This window comes from Argopecten irradians, chromosome 5 (genome assembly GCF_041381155.1).
Source record: "Argopecten irradians isolate NY chromosome 5, Ai_NY, whole genome shotgun sequence".
Classification (NCBI taxonomy): Eukaryota; Metazoa; Mollusca; class Bivalvia; order Pectinida; family Pectinidae; genus Argopecten; species Argopecten irradians.
The window spans coordinates 34,075,837-34,095,831 of record NC_091138.1 but is presented as its reverse complement, the minus strand read 5'-3'; the positions used below and the strand labels follow the sequence as shown (position 1 = coordinate 34,095,831).

General features: G+C 33.5%; 2 protein-coding genes across 4 annotated transcripts in view; one reads left to right on the top strand and one right to left on the bottom strand.

The window, feature by feature from the left end:
- Positions 1–5,272, bottom strand: part of LOC138323623 (nuclear receptor subfamily 1 group D member 2-like) — a 116,496-nt gene extending 111,224 nt beyond the window's left edge. The window contains exon 1 of one of the 2 annotated variants that reach the window (XM_069268357.1): positions 5,159–5,272. In XM_069268357.1, coding sequence (XP_069124458.1) covers positions 5,159–5,186 — 28 coding nt within the window. In that variant the 5' untranslated portion in view covers positions 5,187–5,272. Of the gene's footprint in view, positions 1–4,771; positions 4,965–5,158 lie in introns of those variants that run through there. The other variant, XM_069268356.1, reaches the window with a different exon arrangement.
- On the top strand, positions 5,224–19,742 carry LOC138323624 (FERRY endosomal RAB5 effector complex subunit 3-like). 2 transcript variants are annotated; one of them, XM_069268361.1, is made up of 13 exons: positions 5,224–5,365; positions 6,207–6,411; positions 7,054–7,199; positions 9,016–9,197; positions 10,282–10,384; positions 13,189–13,313; positions 13,831–13,931; positions 14,285–14,369; positions 15,286–15,407; positions 15,725–15,909; positions 16,520–16,747; positions 17,801–17,926; positions 18,340–19,742. In XM_069268361.1, exons 2-13 carry the CDS (start codon positions 6,249–6,251, stop codon positions 18,448–18,450), a joined length of 1,677 nt encoding a protein of 558 aa, XP_069124462.1. In that variant the 5' UTR covers positions 5,224–5,365; positions 6,207–6,248; the 3' UTR covers positions 18,451–19,742. The 2 variants fall into 2 exon arrangements, with proteins under 2 accessions (XP_069124462.1, XP_069124461.1); XM_069268360.1 differs by having other exon boundaries at positions 16,517–16,747.
- The last annotated feature ends 253 nt before the right edge of the window (positions 19,743–19,995 follow it).

Below are 19,995 nucleotides of genomic sequence, written 5' to 3'. Positions count from 1 at the left end.
ATACAATATTCCGACTCTGTCTATATATTAGGTTTCTGGAAAACAGACTAATACGTTTTCATAATTTAGTCTATCAGGAAATCTGTAAATCCTATCTTGCATATTATCTATAAATAATCTGTATTTGCTAATTTCTAGCAAGTGTATTATAAAATTTACCACAATATACAATTAATTCAATTATCTCAAATTTATGTTTCCCGATGAGCTATTTTCTCAGTATCTCACGTTCTGTCGACGTTTTACAAGTACCACAACATGACCACATTTCTATACTTAGAAACGATATTTCATCAGATTTATTATCAAATGAAGTGAAATTCCACAGGAAACTTAATTTGTAAGCATTTAGCTGAATTGAATTTGATTTGAAAATAGTTTATACACACACAATCAATGAAACCATTAATCTTAATGCACATTAACAATATTTTTTTTCTTAATTTTTAAAATTCTGCATAGAATAACTTTATATGTATACTTTATCATTTGTTTGTTTTTAATTTCATGTTGTATTTACAACCAGGGTCATTTAGGAACGTGTCAGATTAGGCAGTAGAGAAAATAGAACTACCTAAACTATTAAAGTCCTGTTTTTAAACATACAGTAAGGTGAAAAGTCCTGAGATTCTAATTTGTCAAATACTTAAAAATATTGTATATCTCAGCTAAGGAAAATATATCTAGACTACATCTATTGGGCCTCAGATCAGTCCACACAACTCTGGTTGAACCGGCTTTATTTAGAACTTCATTAAAGCTAACGTAACCCTAATGTACTTGACGTTATTTCAGTCATTAAAAATCAAGTATAGAAAACTAAAAGCAATGTCAAAGTCAAGAAGAATTATCAATATTGTTCTCTTTATCTTCTGTTATTTGGTCAATGAACAAAAATAAGAAATACACTTGTACATAACTTCTACAATGCAGACTGTGTGGCTATTAATATTGTAATATCTAAATTTAGCTCAGCTCTTTCTTCCAAAACTTATATGAAATATCAGCTCCTTTTTACTTATTTTTTATATTTTTCTTGTTGAATATATGACATATTTTACACCAGACTAAAAGCTGTATTTGAAAATCCAGTCTGACAGATTGAATTTAAAAGAATATCTTAATACATATCAATGAAACAGGACAATTGACAGCAAAAATAACAAATAAACTTCAACAAGCACCACATAGACTAGAAAACCGTCATATGCTTCTCTATTGAGAATACATACAATACAAGTAATTCTAATAAAGAGAGTCATGATCATGTATACTCATCACATCTTTATCATGCACTTTACAAATTATGTGTTATTTCCCCGTGTAAAGTTTTGCCTTGGCTCATTAATTGGTAATATAGAAATAAATTGAATATTTAGCCGATGTTTGCTTTAAGATTATTACTTGTTATTAGTGATATTTAATGCTTCATTTTTACTTCAGAACCATCTACATCTGACATTTAACTCAGAGACAGATATATATAATCACCGCGTTATGTGAGTGTTCCTGCATTAACGGGCCTAACAGCTAGATCACCCTCAAGCTTTAGAAATGACAATAGACTACCTTGATATTTGGTTGGTAGGGAGTTTCTATGTAAATTTCGACTTTGGTACTGGATATATTGATATTTCGAAAGTAAAAGGATCTTTTATCAAATATTATCAGAATATATTATATCCTGTGAAAACCAGCCCTTGTCTAATCCGAGTCCCTGCGTATTCTGTATAGCAAATTTCGTTCTTAATTTATAAAAACCTGTATAATCTGTTAACCTGGCTATACCGACCAAACATGCTGGTCCGGTGCCAATTGCTTTAGACAAGTTATAGTAACACTTATATTTTCTCCAAATTGTAAAATGTCCCACTTTGGTTTTTAAAATGTGTCATTCACTTATGATGTATCTACTTTTTTTCTTTTGAAATAGTTTCCATCAAAATCCATGATGCCTGTTTCAAATTTCAAACAGCACAACTACATCCATCAATATAGGCTTTAAACTGCATATCAGACATCTGCAACTGAATTATTAATGTTTGACATTATACAAATAGGTCTGTTATACTTCACTTATTCATCACTTGTAAAGGAAATCAGGTTAAACATGTTAAGATGGGTTTTCCCAGTGCAATCTGTGTCGGTTATCTACATACAATGTACATATAGCATGCATGCTGCAAAAGTCTAACAAAGTATGTATACTATCCATGTACATAACCACATACTTATTCTAGATCTAAAGACAGAAAAACCAAATTAAAATTGATCCATATCCACGTGTACATTCAGAAAAATTACCCGCATTTGATCAACTCTCTAAAAATGTAGAGACTTGCAGCTGCAATTAAAATTATCACTCAGATATTTGCAGAGTAGTAAAACGTATGTACATGTGGTGTCAAACTCTGATGTCCCTATGTAACTTACACTTTCTTTATAAAACTGTAACATTCTCTAGAATTGTAATCTAGATGTTTTCCTGATGAACCACATAGCATAATGAATATGATATGAAACCTTCCCAAATGAATAAAGATTCTTTTTCAGTTTGCAACATTGTATACAGCTCAGTTCAACTCTGAAAACCTGTAAATGTTATTTATTCCTTGTGTTTTCATGTAATTCAACAAACAAACGTACTCCATTATTTTCAGGGAGAAGATCTTTTTTCCCCAATATCGGAGAGCTTTGGTAGCAAAATAAATATGATCCACAAAATATTGAGAAAATGGTGAAATATTTATATTCTCTTCGATCCAAATCAAATTTGATTTACCCATTACCACTTTAAGTCAAAATCATGAAAAAAAGTTGGCTCGGAAAACAACTCACTATACATTAGTAAAATCTTATTGTAATTTAGAACATCAATTATAACTTAATTAGATTATTCAAGAATGACAATGGAGCAATCTAAGCATTTCCTTTTGTTTTGTAGTAACTATTTGAAAACTAGAAAACGGACAAAAATCATTTTTATCTCAAAAGAAAATTCAGAATGTTTTCTTTCACCAGGTAAAATTTCTTTGTTATTGAATCAAACCTAATAAAATCAAAATTTAAAAAAAATAAAAGATGAAAAAGCACTGAATCCAATGAGAAAATGGCATTGTTTTCATACTTATAGCATGGTACTGTCGAAAAAAAATAGGCAGCTTTACCAAATCACAACTTAAACCAAAATTAATTTTTAACTCACTAAGCATGACCTATGGCCTTTTGAGGATGTGCAGCCGGCCTATATATAACAACAGTCTTGATCAGCTCAGTATGGTTTCACTGAAGTTCATATTTAACAATTGAAACTAAACCATGTGGCAGATCCATGTGTACAATATAGACCATTTTTAACAATGATCGATCAACATGTACTGTGCATGTTTGTGTCACATGATTGTCATTTTTATCTTTTTTAATAATTTTTTTTTAAAAATTGAGTGAGTCATAACCGGCCCAAACTAGAACACAGATTTCAATCTTTACATTGCATATAAATAAATTTAAACCTTAAAAGGCGTTGGCATAAAATTTCCAATCTAATGAACGTTAAATGATAAATTAATGAAGTATGTGTCATCAATAATTCCCTTAGACTCTTCATCCAAGTCATTGACAATTCAATTTTCTTATTCAATAATGAATTTTAAGGAATTTCGATTGGAATATATACCACTGCATAATGATACTTGTTTTTTCATTAATAAAACATTTTAGTCAATATCTTTAGAAATATTTTTTTTTTACATTGACCATGATGTAAAATAAAACTTTTTAACTTATGGAAAAAAGTTTTTTCTTCAATTACAGTAAATATGCAGATCCAATCAATATTAGCTGTAATTTATATATTGACTTTTTTTATATTTGGGAGGATCTTTATTATCAAATAAGGATTTTTTTACCATTATAATGATTAACACTTGTAGGAAAATAATGTGATTCTCAAATCGTATGGTTTTCATTTGTAATGCAGAATTTCTAAGGTTTTACCATATCTTAGATTTAGTTTTTATAATTTGATACAAAAATATGGCACTAAATGAACTTATATAACTTTTAAACAAGCACACATTATATACAAATCATTAAAGAAGTATCAGTTATTATAAATGTATAAACAAATTGAACCTTCAGATAATATTCAAATGGATAACAATTATTATCTTTTGTAAAATAAATTTTGATCAGAAATTATTGTTTCATAATTAATAATTATGATACAGGCTTACACTTGCAGGTAAATAAAAATGTACAAAAGCGTGATTTATCAATTATTTATATAATAACCAAGAGGTAGATTGGAATACAAATCACACTAATGAAATGAAATCAGAATTTCAGTAGCCATCCTTCTGGAATTTAAATATCTGTATCTTTTGATAAAGTTATAGGAGTATCTTTTTAAATGTATAAGAAAATTCATAAACATTTAACTGAATGATTGTCTGACAGCTAGCTTCTATCATAATTTTTCATAAAGAATTTTGTATGTCATTCTCAAATGTCAGTTTTGGTAACCATAACAGAAGTCTTTGAACAATTAAAAAACTTTTTAAAGTCATTAAACAGGACGACGTCTGAGTTTATAATGCTATTGTGAAATTGTATTGACTCAAAATACAACATCCAGTACGGAGGAAAATTATGAATTAAGATATTGAGGAAGGTCAGCAGGTCAGACTGACCGGTCTATAAAGAGTACAAGTGAACTACGTGACACAGACATGGTATTTACACACAAGATCAGTTATCTCGAGGAACACACCTTGACTCATTCCAAGTGACCTATTTCTTCTCATTCAACCCCTTGACTGTTTCCAATACACATAATGGTCAAAATAATATATGTCCACTTAATCTGACACTCGTCTCGCCTCCACAAATGACCAGAGAACGAATATGGCCGGTGCTTCATTTGCCAACAGTCCAGCCCAAGTGTGTATGATGATGGGAAATAGCAGACAGGAACTTGACCTATTTACATGGAACAAAGCACGACACCACCGGTCATGTCTGCACGCGAATGATCATACCAGACAAACACGTCACGAACATTCTATGTAAAAAAAGGGCTTGGTTCAATGACAAAATGACATAAACCGGCTAAAATTAACGATATGAACGGGTTATAATGAGAAAAATGTCTCCTTACCGTTTGGGACCGATGTCTTAACGTCCATCTATGACCGAGTTTTGGGTCTTTCCACAGCAACTTGACCTATTTACCTTTTCCACCTTTCCCATCATGCACTATTAAAATGTCAGCGTCCATGGATTTGCTTCCGGGTTCTGTGAAGTAGGCGTATTTTTTTTAATTTTGCTTACTTGAAATGGAATTTATTATGCCCAGCAATAGATGGTAAGATTAAATAATTTATTGCACATGATTCAACTATGTAGCTAGATCAAAATACTTGAAATTGAGACTTTAAATGCTTTGAACATTTTTATGTTTTCTGTGAAAATGAAAGTAGACATCACGAAGCAAACAGGAATATTTACTAAATATGCAACTGATCCTTGTTGAATCATGACTACTGTTCCTTCACAACTACTGGTTGGGTCCCAGTATATCTTATACATCCTTGAAGTTACATGTTCTTTATTTCAATCAAGCTATAGCTATGTACAATAAAAGCTGCCTCAGCAACCACCTCTGTACACCTCTGTATAAAGATCAACTTCTTAAATTAATAAGGTCATTTTCTTATGGTCCCAAACAAATGACCATTAATTTATAACACAAAATGACCTGTGTATAAAGATCACTAGGCTATAGAGACCACTTTTTTGAATGGTCTTTATAGACAGGTATGACTATATAGCCGAAGGCAATTCAATGCTCATGCAGTGATGATCACTGAACAGCCTTAAGGAAATTTATATCAGGAAAGGGGAAAATAAAGCAGCCAGACTGGAATTTGAACCGGGACTTCCAAACACTAGCCGAATGCTCTACCACTGAGCTACCTGTCACCGCTGATCGACCCAGTCTGATCCCGCTACAAATGTATAGGGATTGATCAAGGCATCTTCTTTAAACTTGTTTCATCATTAGAAGATTTTCCTTTCTTTGAATAAAAACAGAACAAACATATTTTGCGTGGTACTTATACTTTACATGAAAAGTAAATTGTCATGGAATTTCAAAACAAAGTTAAGTTTTATTTTGAATGGTGTTTTTTTTCTCCATTATTTAGATGATCAACATTTCCTAATGTAGAAGAAAAACAACGTACACTATGCCAGCGACGGTGAAGAAAGACTTTGAGTTTGTGTTCAGTAGTAAAGAACAGAAATCTAAACTAACAATCCCAGTGACCATCCCGTTGAGTCAGACGAGCATCAAGGAGTTTGTGGGACGCTTGGTTACTGCGCATGATCTCCCCTGCTATGTGGAAGAGGGTTTGTTACATCCTAATACAAGAATACCTATACAATCTACTGTAAAACACTTTATTTTCCTGAATAAAAGATTTTTCAACATATTCCAATACAGAAATTTACATTCAAGCTTGCTTGCGAAAATAAAGTACTTTACAGTTTACATTATTATTGTGAACTAACTTTTATTTGATATATAATTGATTTTAACTTTATTTCTAGAAGTCTGAATTTTCTGACGATCTTGATATAAAGATAGCAGATATGTCACCATAATAAACATTAGAACCCTAGACCTTTGGGATATTATTATATTTTAAGGTGAAAAAGGATTTTTCAATTTCATCCAAATTTTATTTCAACAAAGAAAATGGATCAGACAACAGGCCTTTATAATTAGTTCACTCCAGGAGAAAATATGTCTTTTAGATAGATACTGTAAGTAGAAATCAAAATTGATGTCTGTTGATGGCAAGGAAATCTCTTGCAAGTTGTTAGACTGTCTGCAGTTAATTATAGTTTATTATTATAAACTAATCAAGTATAATATAACAAACACTTCTAAGCTTTGTATGAACATTTTCTCCATCTTGTCAATAAACCATTCAGATGGTCCAAAGATTATATGTATATTTATCTTTTCATTTTGTTTTTATGATGAAGACCTTCGGAAACAGTTACAAACATTTGTAACAAAGGAATCCAACAAACTGTTTGACGAACATGCTGAGGAGGTTTTAGCTAAAGTCACCAAGGACCCAAAACTCATCGACGATTTGGTTGTGAAATGGAACAAGGCCTACACACAGGTAATGGTTTATTTTTTCTATATTTGACAATTTTCAATATACACCATTAACTTTTATGTTAATCTTATCAGTTAGTTTTCATCAAGGACGTAGATGAGAAGGATAAGGTCACTTGGGGTTTTGGACGAATATGTTGTGAGCACTTTAGTGTTTGTGCACTGGTAGTGACGTTGGATGACAACTGATTTCTTTGATATCAGCTAGCTGGCACAACCTTTGATGTAGCTTACGGGTGCGAGGGTTACCGTCTTATTTTCTAAAGCGGTCCGTCATTTCATGAGATGTCATAATTGTTTTAATGAAAATTACGACATTTGTTCTAAATCTTCCGTCCTTAAAGCAAGGATTAGACATTGTGATATTTATTAAGCTTTACATTGGTGTTTCTTTTGACTCGATAAGACAAGTATTTGTTGAGAAAAATGGTTATTATTCTCAGTTCATAGGCGTCTCGGGTGGTGTTTAATAGTGTAAAGAGACAGTGACAAATCTAGCTCACTTATAAATCCTTGGTTATCATTCATTTTGGAGCTTCACTTAACAAGGAAATGATTTATGTAGCATGATTAGTGACACATTTTTAATATAGTATCATCCAATAATATAATATTATGAAAAAATACAAAGTTATAAAACAAGTAAACACCTGGAAATTGTGAAGTGATAAAATACTGTACAGTCAAACCTGTCTATAACGACTGCCCAAGGGACAAAGAATAAGTTGTCTTTATACACAGGTTAAACTGTGTTAAAATTAATCTTATCAAGGAGGTCTTTATACAGACATAGTAGCTAAGACAGGTTTACTCATTCTGTACAAGGATTTTTAAGTGAGAAGGATTCGTGTCTGTCTCTTTACACTACTAAGCACCATGCGAGACGCTTATGAATCGAGAATAAAAACCATTTTTTTTCAACGAATACTTGTCTTATTGAGTTAAACAAAATACCAATGTAAAGATAATTAAATTTCACAATGTTTAGTACTTGCTTTAAGGACGGAAGTTTTAAAAGAAATGTCTTAAATTTTCATTTAAAAAAAAAGACAGCTCATGAAATGACAGCACGCTTCAGAAAGTAAGACCGTAACCCTTGCACCCGCAAGCTACATCAAAGGCTGCGCCAGCAGATATCAAAGGAAAATCAGTGGTGCCCAACGTCACGGTCAGTGCACAAACAAAAAAGTCCTGCGCTGCACTTGCCCCAAACCCAGCGGGACTTATTCTTCTCATATATGTCCGTGTTCCTTTGAAACTTCAATTTTTTTTCATAGATCAACATATCTGTTATTAGCTCCTGAACAATGGTAACAATAACAATTACATTGTAATTTGTGATATCTATATTCATATATAGGTATATGACAACTACATAGGTATAAGGCAATGAAAGTTTCTGCACGACACACATTTCATGTTACACAGGATTTGTACAAAGCAAAACCTGTCTATAGAGACCACCCAACGGACCAAGCAAAACTGGTCTGTATAGCCAGGTGGTCATTATACAGTGTTAATTTTGCTAAGGACCCTGAGAAAGTGGTCTTATTTAGCAGGTGGTCTTTATACAAAAGTTGTCGCTAAGACAGGTTTTACTGTAGTAGAACTTCAGGGTGTCCCGTAAATTATGTTACACTTTCAGAGTTCAATATTTTATTTACTAAAGAAAGTATAGCACCAGGATATCATTGGCAAAATGCCTGCAATCATAAATTTCATATTTTGAATAAAAACAGCTGATTAACAAAAAATTCTAGGTATCCGTAGCAAAGATTTTCACTAAAGTCACATTTTTACAAAGATTATTACTATTGTAGGAAGTAAAGACTTATGCGAAAGCTGAGGAGATCAGCCAGGAGCAGAGATTTTCTGAAGTGTACCACAATTTAATTCATTCCCCGGCATTAGACACATTGCTGAACCTTGAACATACCTACTCTCTAACTGTCGAGGATCTGATACACCAGAGGGATAAAGACTTGGAGCATCTGGAAGAAAGGTAGACAACTCTCCAGTTTATCGCCTAGCTTAACCACCTACCCACTTAACTCATCAACATATGGACAAGTATAAGAACTTGTGCTTTAATTGAGACAAATGATTTATGTATTTTCCTTAATTTGTGTTTTGCTTTTTGACTGCTTACTATATGATTGATATTGATTTTTAATTATCTGTTAAATATTGTTGGTACCTGAGTATTAATATTTTAACAGATAAATTTAAACTCTTGTATAAATATAACTGTAGAACTTTCATTGTGCCCAAATTTGATCACAAAGACTATAAGATGAAGTATGATGGAAGGGAGACAACTTCATATTCATTTCTTGACACTGAATTATACCAACATTGCTCTCTCAGCAAACATTTTTCTCCCATAGAGAGATAATGAATAAGAAAACAACAGTCAACCTCACAATTATGTGATTGTGCTTGATTTTGAACCTTTCTGGGGTCTTCAAATTATTGAAGTAGAAAAATTTAAAGCAAAATATTTGATATATAGAGTTACTTCCCTTGGACTGACTTAGTTGATGAGTTTGACAATAACACAACTGCATCTTACTTTGTTTTATGTTTTTATGATACACATAATATCCGATTTGCATTTTATTATAGTAGAAGAAATTCTATACCTGATTCTGTATATTGAAAGCAGTGTTTAACTGTTGTTGTTTTTTTCAATGACTTATATATTTCTCATATCGGGCTTTTGACTTATACCAAATTTTACAATTAACTTGATAAAACATGACAATCTTTCGTTGTTGGCTTACTACGGTCAGAAGATACAGACATCCTAATTGAAGTTATTAAATTAAAACTAAAAAAAATAATTGAAATTATTTTTAATCTTAATAATAGAAGCGAAACATTTACTACCAGCAATATGTAATGCCACTTCTTCATTTGTGTATCATAATTCTGAGATATGAGGAAAAAAACTATACATTCAGTGATAAGACCATTCCCCTTAAATTCCCAAGATTTATTTCTAGGGTAGGGGCTTATTGCCGGTAAGATATTAATAGATTATAAATAATTGTGATCTAGCTGTATCAATTGATTGTATGTTACAGACAGGCAAAGGAAATGCAGCAGGCACTGAATACTGGTAAAGGGAATGCCTATACTGATGAACAGATTAGTCAGCTGGCTCAGAGACATTTCGACAACGCTCAGGTAAATCAGCCAGCAGCTCAGAGACATTTCGACAACGCTCAGGTAAATCAGCCAGCAGCTCAGAGACATTTCGACAACGCTCAGGTAAATCAGCCAGCAGAGCATTTGAGAGGAAAGTCATTTCGACAACGCTCAGGTAAATCAGCCAGCAGCTCAGAGACATTTCGACAACGCTCAGGTAAATCAGCCAGCAGCTCAGAGACCATTTCGACAACGCTCAGGTAAATCAGCCAGCAGCTCAGAGACATTTCGACAACGCTCAGGTAAATCAGCCAGCAGCTCAGAGACATTTCGACAACGCTCAGGTAAATCAGCCAGTGGCTCAGAGACATTTCGACAACGCTCAGGTAAATCAGCCAGTGGCTCAGAGACATTTTGATAACGCTCAGGTAAATCAGCCAGTGGCTCAGAGACATTTTGATAACGCTCAGGTAAATCAGCCAGTGGCTCAGAGACATTTTGATAACGCTCAGGTAAATCAGCCAGCAGCTCAGAGACATTTTGATAACGCTCAGGTAAATCAGCCAGTGGCTCAGAGACATTTCGACAACGCTCAGGTAAATCAGCCAGTGGCTCAGAGACATTTTGATAACGCTCAGGTAAATCAGCCAGCAGCTCAGAGACATTTTGATAACGCTCAGGTAAATCAGCCAGTGGCTCAGAGACATTTTGATAACGCTCAGGTAAATCAGCCAGCAGCTGAGACATTAGCGACCTCAGTAAATCAGCCAGCAGCTCAGAGACATTTGACGCTCAGGTAAATCAGCCAGCAGCTCAGAGACATTTTGATAACGCTCAGGTAAATTAATGAGCTGGCTCAGAGACATTTCGACAACGCTCAGGTAAATCAGCCAGCAGCTCAGAGACATTTGACAGGTAAATCAGGGCCAGAACATTTGAAACTCAGAATCAGGCTCAAGACATCTGATAACGCTCAGGTAAATCAGCCAGTGGCTCAGAGACATTTTGATAACGCTCAGGTAAATCAGCCAGTGGCTCAGAGACATTTTGATAACGCTCAGGTAAATCAGCCAGTGGCTCAGAGACATTTTGATAACGCTCAGGTAAATTGTCACTTGGCTCAAAGACATTTCGACAATGCTCAGGAAAATCAGCCAAATGGCTCAGAGACACTTCGATAACGCTCAGGTAAATCGGTCAACTGGCTCAGAGACATTTCAATAACGCTCAGGTAAATTAACCAGCTGGCTAAAAGACATTTTGATAACGTTCAGGTAAATTAATCAGCTGGCTCAGAGACATTTTGATAACGTTCAGGTAAATTGTCACTTGGCTCAAAGACATTTCGACAATGCTCTGGAAAATCAGCCAACTGACTCAGAGACGCTTCGATAACACTCAGGTAAATCAGTCAACTGGAACAGAGACATTTCAATAACGCTCAGGTAAATCAGTCAACTGACTCAGAGACGCTTCGATAACACTCAGGTAAATCAGTCAACTGGAACAGAGACATTTCAATAACGCTCAGGTAATCAGTCAGCTGGCTCAGAGACATTTCGATAACACTCAGGTAAATCAGTCAACTGGATCAGAGACATTTCAATAATGCTCAGGTAAATCAGTCAACTGGTCCAGAGACATTTCAATAAAGCTCAGGTAAATCAGCCAGCTAGCTTAGAGACATTTCAATAACGCTTTGGTGAATCACTCAATTGGATCAGAGACATTTCAATAATGCTCAGGTAAATAAGTCAACTGGTCCAAAGACATTTCAAATAAGGCTCAGGTAAATCAGTCAACTGTATCAGAGACATTTCAGTAATGCTCAGGTAAATCAGTCAACTGGCTCAGAGACATTTCAATAATGCTCAGGTAAATCAGTCAACTGTATCAGAGATATTTCAATAATGCTCGGGTAAATAAGTCAACTGGTTCAAAGACATTTCAATAACGCTCAGGTAAATCAGTCAACTGAATCAGAGACATTTCAATAATGCTCAGGTAAATCAGTCAACTGGTCCAGAGACATTTCAATAACGCTCAGGTAAATCAGTCATCTGGATCAGAGACATTTCAATAACGCTCTGGTAAATCAGTCAACTTGATCAGAGACATTTTAATAACACTCAGGTAAATCAGTCAACTGGATCAGAGTCATTTCAATAATGCTCAGGTAAATCAGTCAACTGGTCCAGAGACATTTCAATAACGCTCAGGTGAATCAGTCAACTGGCTCAGAGACATTCAATAATGCTCAGGAAAATCAGCCAGCTGGCTTAGAGACATTTCGATAACTGCTCAGATTAATCAGCCAGCTGGCTTAGAGACATATCAACAACTCTCAGGTAAATCAGTCAACTAGATCAGAGACATTTCGTAACGCTCAGGTAAATCAATCAGCTGATTCAGAAATATTTTGATAACGCTCAAGCAACTCACAAAAGTTCAGAGATATTTAAATCATGCTCACCCATCTAGTTCATTGATATTTTAGCCTTTGTTTCTTATTCTGTCTTTGTATATTATGGAGTTAACTCCCTTGCAGGTAGGTGTCCATTGTGACGTCATTATTTTGTGTGCAAAATGCATGTCATATTCCCGAAAAAGTATGACACTATGCTCAAAAACACATGAGGTCACAATCAGTGCCTACCCACAAGGGCAGATATGCAAATACAGAATACTTTGTCTAGAGCATAGACTAGGATCACTAGGTAACTAAAAGGCAAACAATTCAGGCCCATATGACCATTAAGCTTATAGATGGTCACTGTATGGGGCTTTTGCCAACCTATGAGTAATAAAGTTTACTTGGTGTAATTTTAAATACTTTGTTACAGTTAATAGAAAGTAAATGGACTAGTGAGTTAAACAATCTGAAGGAAATCCAGAAACGTGAATTCCGGGAGTGGATCATCAAAGTTCATGAAGATACTCAGACTCCTGCTAAATCACCTTCATACATGTAAGTACAACATGACTAGAGCCTAGGTAATTCTATGGAGCTTAATTTATATATCTATTGAATAAGGAACTGGTCAAATATTGATACAAACATTTCAAATATCATGAAACTTATGTGGAATATTTCATTGTCCCACACAAACTAAAGCAAGATTATGCTCCTCTTGTAACAGCAAATTCATATTTCAATAGCAAAACAAATGATTGGAAATACAAATGGTATACACAAAAAATCTGTTATTTTTGTGGCTAAAAGATTTTTAATTCGCATGCAAAACAAGACAGTTTCATTAAAACAATATTTTGCGTTATATCTGTAAGAGTATCATATATGATTCAGTGATCTGCCAGATATTCTACCATAAGCTACTGTCCACCAAAGCTACAAAATAACTGATATTGTTCTTCCATAGGAATAAGTAAGGACATTGTTATTTCACCAGACAATGTATTATCTAATTCATAACGTGTAATGACGTATGTAGCTTAATCCAGTTGTTGTTGATCTACTAATACAGTGGCCGAGTGAGGGCTCTGAGTAACACTCTACCAGAGGCTGAGGAAGAAGAGAGAACATCGGCTACAACACGACTGGAGGAGAGCTTCACTGTACATCTAGGTAATATCTAATATACTGCTCATGTCATTGGTGTAATGGATATCAAATTTGTGTACCAAAGATGGCTAGGTTGCTAATCTATATTATTAACTTGAATTCCTATAACCTGAAGACCCAAAAACACTGAACTCAAACACATGGATAAAATGTTATTGAAGGTCCATGGACTTGACTTTATCGAGATTTCATTGATATCCATCGAATCTATATGATCAAATGAGTTCAGTGTCATAAGGATATTCATTTCATATTGAAAACATTCTGAATTATATCTTAACCAGATTAAGATATTAAAATTTTGCCCAAAACACTATCACTTACATGTATTGTATTTCATTAAATATTTTTTCCAGGTGCTCAAATGAAAACTACGCATAACCTGCGACTTCTGTGTACAGATGTGCTTGATTTGTGTCGTCATAAAACACACACTGTCGGGTAGGTATCCTTCCATCTTTTTACGCCAGTGTGTATGTGGGTGTCAGAGAAACAAAACAATATCTGTAATAAAAATTCCTGAACAGAAAGATATGATCATCTCTCAGTATAAATATGTGATTAAGGTATTACACCTGACGACATGTAGCCGCCACCATATTGATTGTAAAAGTGTTTGTAATATGACTGTCACACCAGATAGGATAAAATATATAACTATTACAATCTGACTTGTGTGTATTGAGTTACCAGGATAAAATATATAACTATTACAATCTGACTTGTGTGTATTGAGTTACCAGGAATATATCTCAATCCTTATATCCATAAAGTTTACCGAGTGTTGACAAGCCAAATCTTGAGGGTTGATCAAAACGAAATCATGTAAAATTATTTTTTCCAATACTAGAAGAGAATTGGTGAATTTTCAGTTGTTTAGAAGCATGTATATTGCAACATTTTCAAAAGAATATTGTTAGATGTCAATGTAAGACTGGAAACCCTCACTTTAATAAAATAATCTCTAATGTTGTGCTGCAAAGAAAGTAATTATCCAAAGGAAAATTGTGTGTCTAGTACATATAATTTGCGCAATGCCAACAATGTTTATTATACAACAGAATATGTTGCTATGGTAACTGTTATATTATAACACAAACTATGTTACTGTGGTTACAATTATATTAAAAAACAGAGTATGTTGCTATAGTTGTTAACAGTTATTATATAACACAGGGTAAAATACAGAGAATGTTGCTATGATTACAGTTATGTTATAACACAGAGAATGTTGCTATGGTAACAGTTATAATATAACACAGACTATGTTGTGTGGTTACAGTTATATTATAACACAGAAGTATGTTGCTATGGTTACAGTTATATTATAACACAGACTATGTTGCTATGTTTACAGTGGCCTGGTCATCCCTCAGCCCCAGAGACTACAGACAGCCATGTCTCTATACTCCAATAATTTATGTGGTCTCATTCTAATGGTGGACAATCGTCTCAACTCCTATACAGGGATCAAACGGGGTAAGACATCGCATTTGGAACAGACACAGAGTCCTTTCAGAAATGTGAAAATGCGTATTTAGTAAAATTCACTGCTAAATTCAACCCAGGAATTTTTTTTTTATATTAGATAAGTTTGAGGAGTGTGAAAATCGACTGCAAATACTGGTAATAAGGAACCTATCTTTACATTAGTTCAGAATTAGGTGTTATATTGGTTCTAAGAATAGCCAGTAGCCATTAGTCAGTATTTACTACATTGGTTCTGTTTGATTAGCCTTTCATTTTAGTTAATGCAAATACCTTGCTTAATTAAGTCTGCTTTATATTTTTTTCAGATTTTTCAAAAGTTTGTGAACAGTCTACTGACTTCCATTTCCCTAGTCTGGACCAACAGTTCAGTAATGTCGATAAGGAAATAGCTAAATTTAATGAGCTGAAAGCCCAGAAGAAGATGTCAGAAGAAGGAGACAAAATCAGCATTAAAAGTAGTAGTAGCAGTTCTAGTGGGGATACCCAACTGGTAAATATCATATAAAATAATGATCTCTAATGTCAAAATAATTTTCTTATGTTTATGATAATTATAAGAACCACAATGACCATAGGATAGCACCCTGAAGAACTCTGATGTTTGGGTAATAGTTTTTACAAGTCCAATAAGGTCCGGTTGTGATGTCACTAAATGAATGATGACCTGGTATTTCTAAAAATGGAAACAACAGTCGATATGCTATATATGTAAATCAGACATCAAGCGACCATATATTAACCAGTGAGAATAGTGGAAAATCAGAGCATATCTAAAATATTGGGAAACATAGCTTTACTAAAAGTGTGAGACTAAGTCAAGGTGTCTGTTATGTCAATGTATTAGCATATACCAGGTAGGTAACAACTTTATTTTCACAAAATACAAATTTTCGTGTAATTTCGTGAAAGAGATCAGATACAAAATTTAAATGTGTTGCAAATACATGTAACTAAAAAAAAAAAGATTGTAAATTTATGTGTTTGCAAATTTGTTCAAAATCTTTGATATTACAATTTTAGAATTGGTTTAAATCTTTTGAGATCTTGAATCCATTTTCAAGCCATGGTTTCATTTGTGTAATATCTTTGTTTGGCAGCAGGACAAAGGGAATAAAATCCAGGTGGGAGATTTTTACATCACGAAACATTCCAATTTATCAGAAGTACATACTGTGTTCCATCTGGTCACTGATGACAGTACACGTTCTATTGATATCTCGTCTAGACATCCTGTAATCCTCAGCATCCGTAACATCATCAAGCTGTGTTTCCGATCGGACATCACAACCCTCACCATCCCACTTCTACTAAGTCATGAAATGTCCGAGGTAAGGAAATGGTGAATAAGCTTTCCCCAGTAAACAACTTTAACTGTGGATTTCTATTGTATCCATCAGTAGATCTTTTATCATTATATTCAATTCCCCTTCTTCTGTGTCATTGAATGGGCATAATAAAGAAATTGACACTGTATTTAAACGTTTTCCTGTATAAAAAAAAAAATGACTAGTCAAATCTTGTTCATTCAAATTTAATTGGACTGTGTTTAACCTTTAAATAACGGTAGTATTCAGGTTAAGAGTGGTTGAATTTATAAAGTTTGGCGAGGACCAAAAAATATTTCAGATACCTTTACATGGTCTTCCAATTACATAAATTGAATTAATTGTACTAACATTCCAAGCACTGATCTTCGATGATTACAGATAAAATTAATTTGTGAACTTGTGATCATAAAATTGAATAATCCTCAATATTTTATCACAGGTATAAGTTGTGTAAACATCATGATGTACATTAAACTGATAGGAGCTTAAATTGAGATTAGTCTGTGTTTAGGATCTGTGATCCTTAATGCAAAGGGGACTAGTTCATGTACCATATGATACTTACCGGTAATAAGGTTTGTGCGGTACTATTTTTTCTATCGGTGATGGAATGACGCTTAATGATGATATCTTGCGCAAAAGTCATTTTAGCGAGAAGATTACACTTAATGTAGACCATCCCTTCTGTGACGTCATACGTTTGTAACATCGCTATCCGGATCCCGGCAAACGTATTTTATTTCTCCATACCCATTTATTACAACTCGCTTCTTAAATCGTCAGTAATTAGTACATATCTTTAAGCAACCCTTGAAGAAAATTAATCCGGTGACATATGATTTTTATGCGGTTTTTGTGATCAGGGTATACCTAAAATCAAAATCAATTGAAATCTATGAGAGGAAACCAGAAGGGACGGTCTACCTTAATACATATACCGGGTAGTTAGGTTCCATCACCACACGAATTCTACAAGACGTACATTTTAGTTAAATGTTTATAAAATTTTACCCCCATTTTGTCCTGTATGAAATATCACCTGAAATATTGTAGGAGATGACTATACAGTGGTGTCAGAGAAGAGCCGAACTCATGTTTAAGTGTGTCAAAGGATTCATGATGGAGATGGTCACCTACGGCGGCCAGAATTCTCGCACCATCCAGTTCCTGGTTCCTTGTGTATGTATAGTCAGTTCATATCTTCCACATGTATACATTTCTCTATTGTACAAAATTATGCTAGATTTCAATGAGTTTGCATTCAATTCAGTTGTACATAAGCACCTTTATAAATAAAATAAATTATTTTGAATTTATTTTCATTTCTACTTCACGATTTTGCATATAAATATTGCGATATGAATTTTTTTTTTTTTTCAACGTTAACTCATTAACTCTCTCGCACCTTGAATTTTATAATGAACTGTTCCAATCTTTGATTAAGATGAGTTCAAATGTGTCTACAGGGGTAATTGAGTTTATACTTATTTACTGAGCAATTAAAATAAATATTACTTTTGGTTCTAGCCTTTACTGTTGTTAATGGAAATAGGTTATCTCCCTTGCGTTGATGAACGTTACTGTCATTACAGGGATTGTCAGAGGAAATGTTCGCTAGCATCAGTAACCTACTTACTACCATCTTCAGGCTGTCTAATCCAGTGGTTGTCAAATCTAGTCAAGTATCACACGTCGGCCGGTAACAACAACAAAAGTTAGGTTGTGGACTCGTCAGACTCTTTGGCAAGCCGCTATAGTAACATGGACATGTACCTTGTCTCAATATTTTATTGATATAAAAATGATGTCCAACAGTGTTAAAATACAGAAATGTTGCTGTGTTGCCAATTTATCTTAAAGTTTTACCAATTAAATTACAGTTTCAAAGTTTTTGAAACCTCAATAGTATGGGGATTTATTTAAATTTGTAAAAACATTTGCTAACAATTGAAAGTGTTTAAAATATAGATCAAAGAAAACTAGACCTTACAGATATACTTGTCAGAAAAAAATGATGAAAGTACAGAATATATATATACTGGTAGAAAAAATACATATTCAAAATGCATAAATATTGAAATAAATCATACCACGATTCAGATAACACTGTGCCATATTTTTTTAGTTTCAAACATTTTAGTTACTAAGGATATTGTTGTGTGATAGAAGTCAACTACATACTAGAACATTTCATTCAGAACAACTACAGTGTGTACTGGTACTTATGAAACATAGAAGAATTTCTTGACACTGTATCAAATGGCATGATGTGAAAATCATAACATAGATCTACTATATATGCAAGTTTTCCATATGATTTAATATGCAAATTATGCATCAATAAACGGATACAGTGGATGTATTTCTGAAACCAGGGCTTTTTTCGTTTATTCTGAACAACCAGTTCGACCATTGGTTTAAGTCATTATTTCAAGTATAAAACCTGACGGACCTGCAGTTTTTGATACAGGCCTGTGATGGCTTTGTCAAGGCTCGTCTAAAAACAATATAAAATCACCAGGTCTCTTTAATTGATAAATGAACAAGGTCCAAACAGTCAAACTATATAATCGAAAACGGCCCTGTAAGCTTAACCTACCATCAGATGATATGAATGAAAAATATATTTCCATATATACTTGTAATATGTACATTGTAATGGCATATTTACTATTGTATGCAAATTAAGCAGCATTAAAAAAAATAATTACATGTACAAGACTTCTTATTCAAAACTGCTGGCAGTGACCTTTTCCCACAGATTTCAGGCTTTTGGCACAAAATTGACATTTTAATCTTGTAATTTGTTTTTCTAAATGTACTTAGAAACATAGGATAATGAAGTTAGTGGGTTTGTTTTTCCAAACTCATTGCTGTGTCAGTACAAACAGAACCTTAATAGAAATTGTCAATGTGCAATATTGTGTTGAATTTAATTATGTAAATATTGTTGAATGTTGTCTTCAGGATAATAATAAAAACAATGAAGAAGAGAGATATTTTTTTTGTTATTTTTACAATAGGATATTATAAGTGTTTACTATTCATACAGGTTCATTTATATCAATCTTTTGTAGTCGAGGATTCTCTGCATTGTGGAGTTATCTACCCTTAAATATTTTACCATCACATCATTCGTTTGTTAGAAAGTAGTATCTTGGATTTTTGAGGGGAAAAAAATCAAACAAAAATGTTATTACCAGTGTGATGTCATAATATAGTTATTACACGTGTCTTATCATAGATTA

Coding starts and splice junctions, on each gene's coding strand:
- LOC138323624 (XM_069268360.1), top strand. CDS start 6,249: ATGCCAGCGACGGTGAAGAAAGACTTTGAGTTTGTGTTCAGTAGTAAA. Junction 6,412..7,053: donor CCCCTGCTATGTGGAAGAGG/GTTTGTTACATC, acceptor TTTATGATGAAG/ACCTTCGGAAACAGTTACAA. Junction 13,932..14,284: donor GAGCTTCACTGTACATCTAG/GTAATATCTAAT, acceptor TATTTTTTCCAG/GTGCTCAAATGAAAACTACG.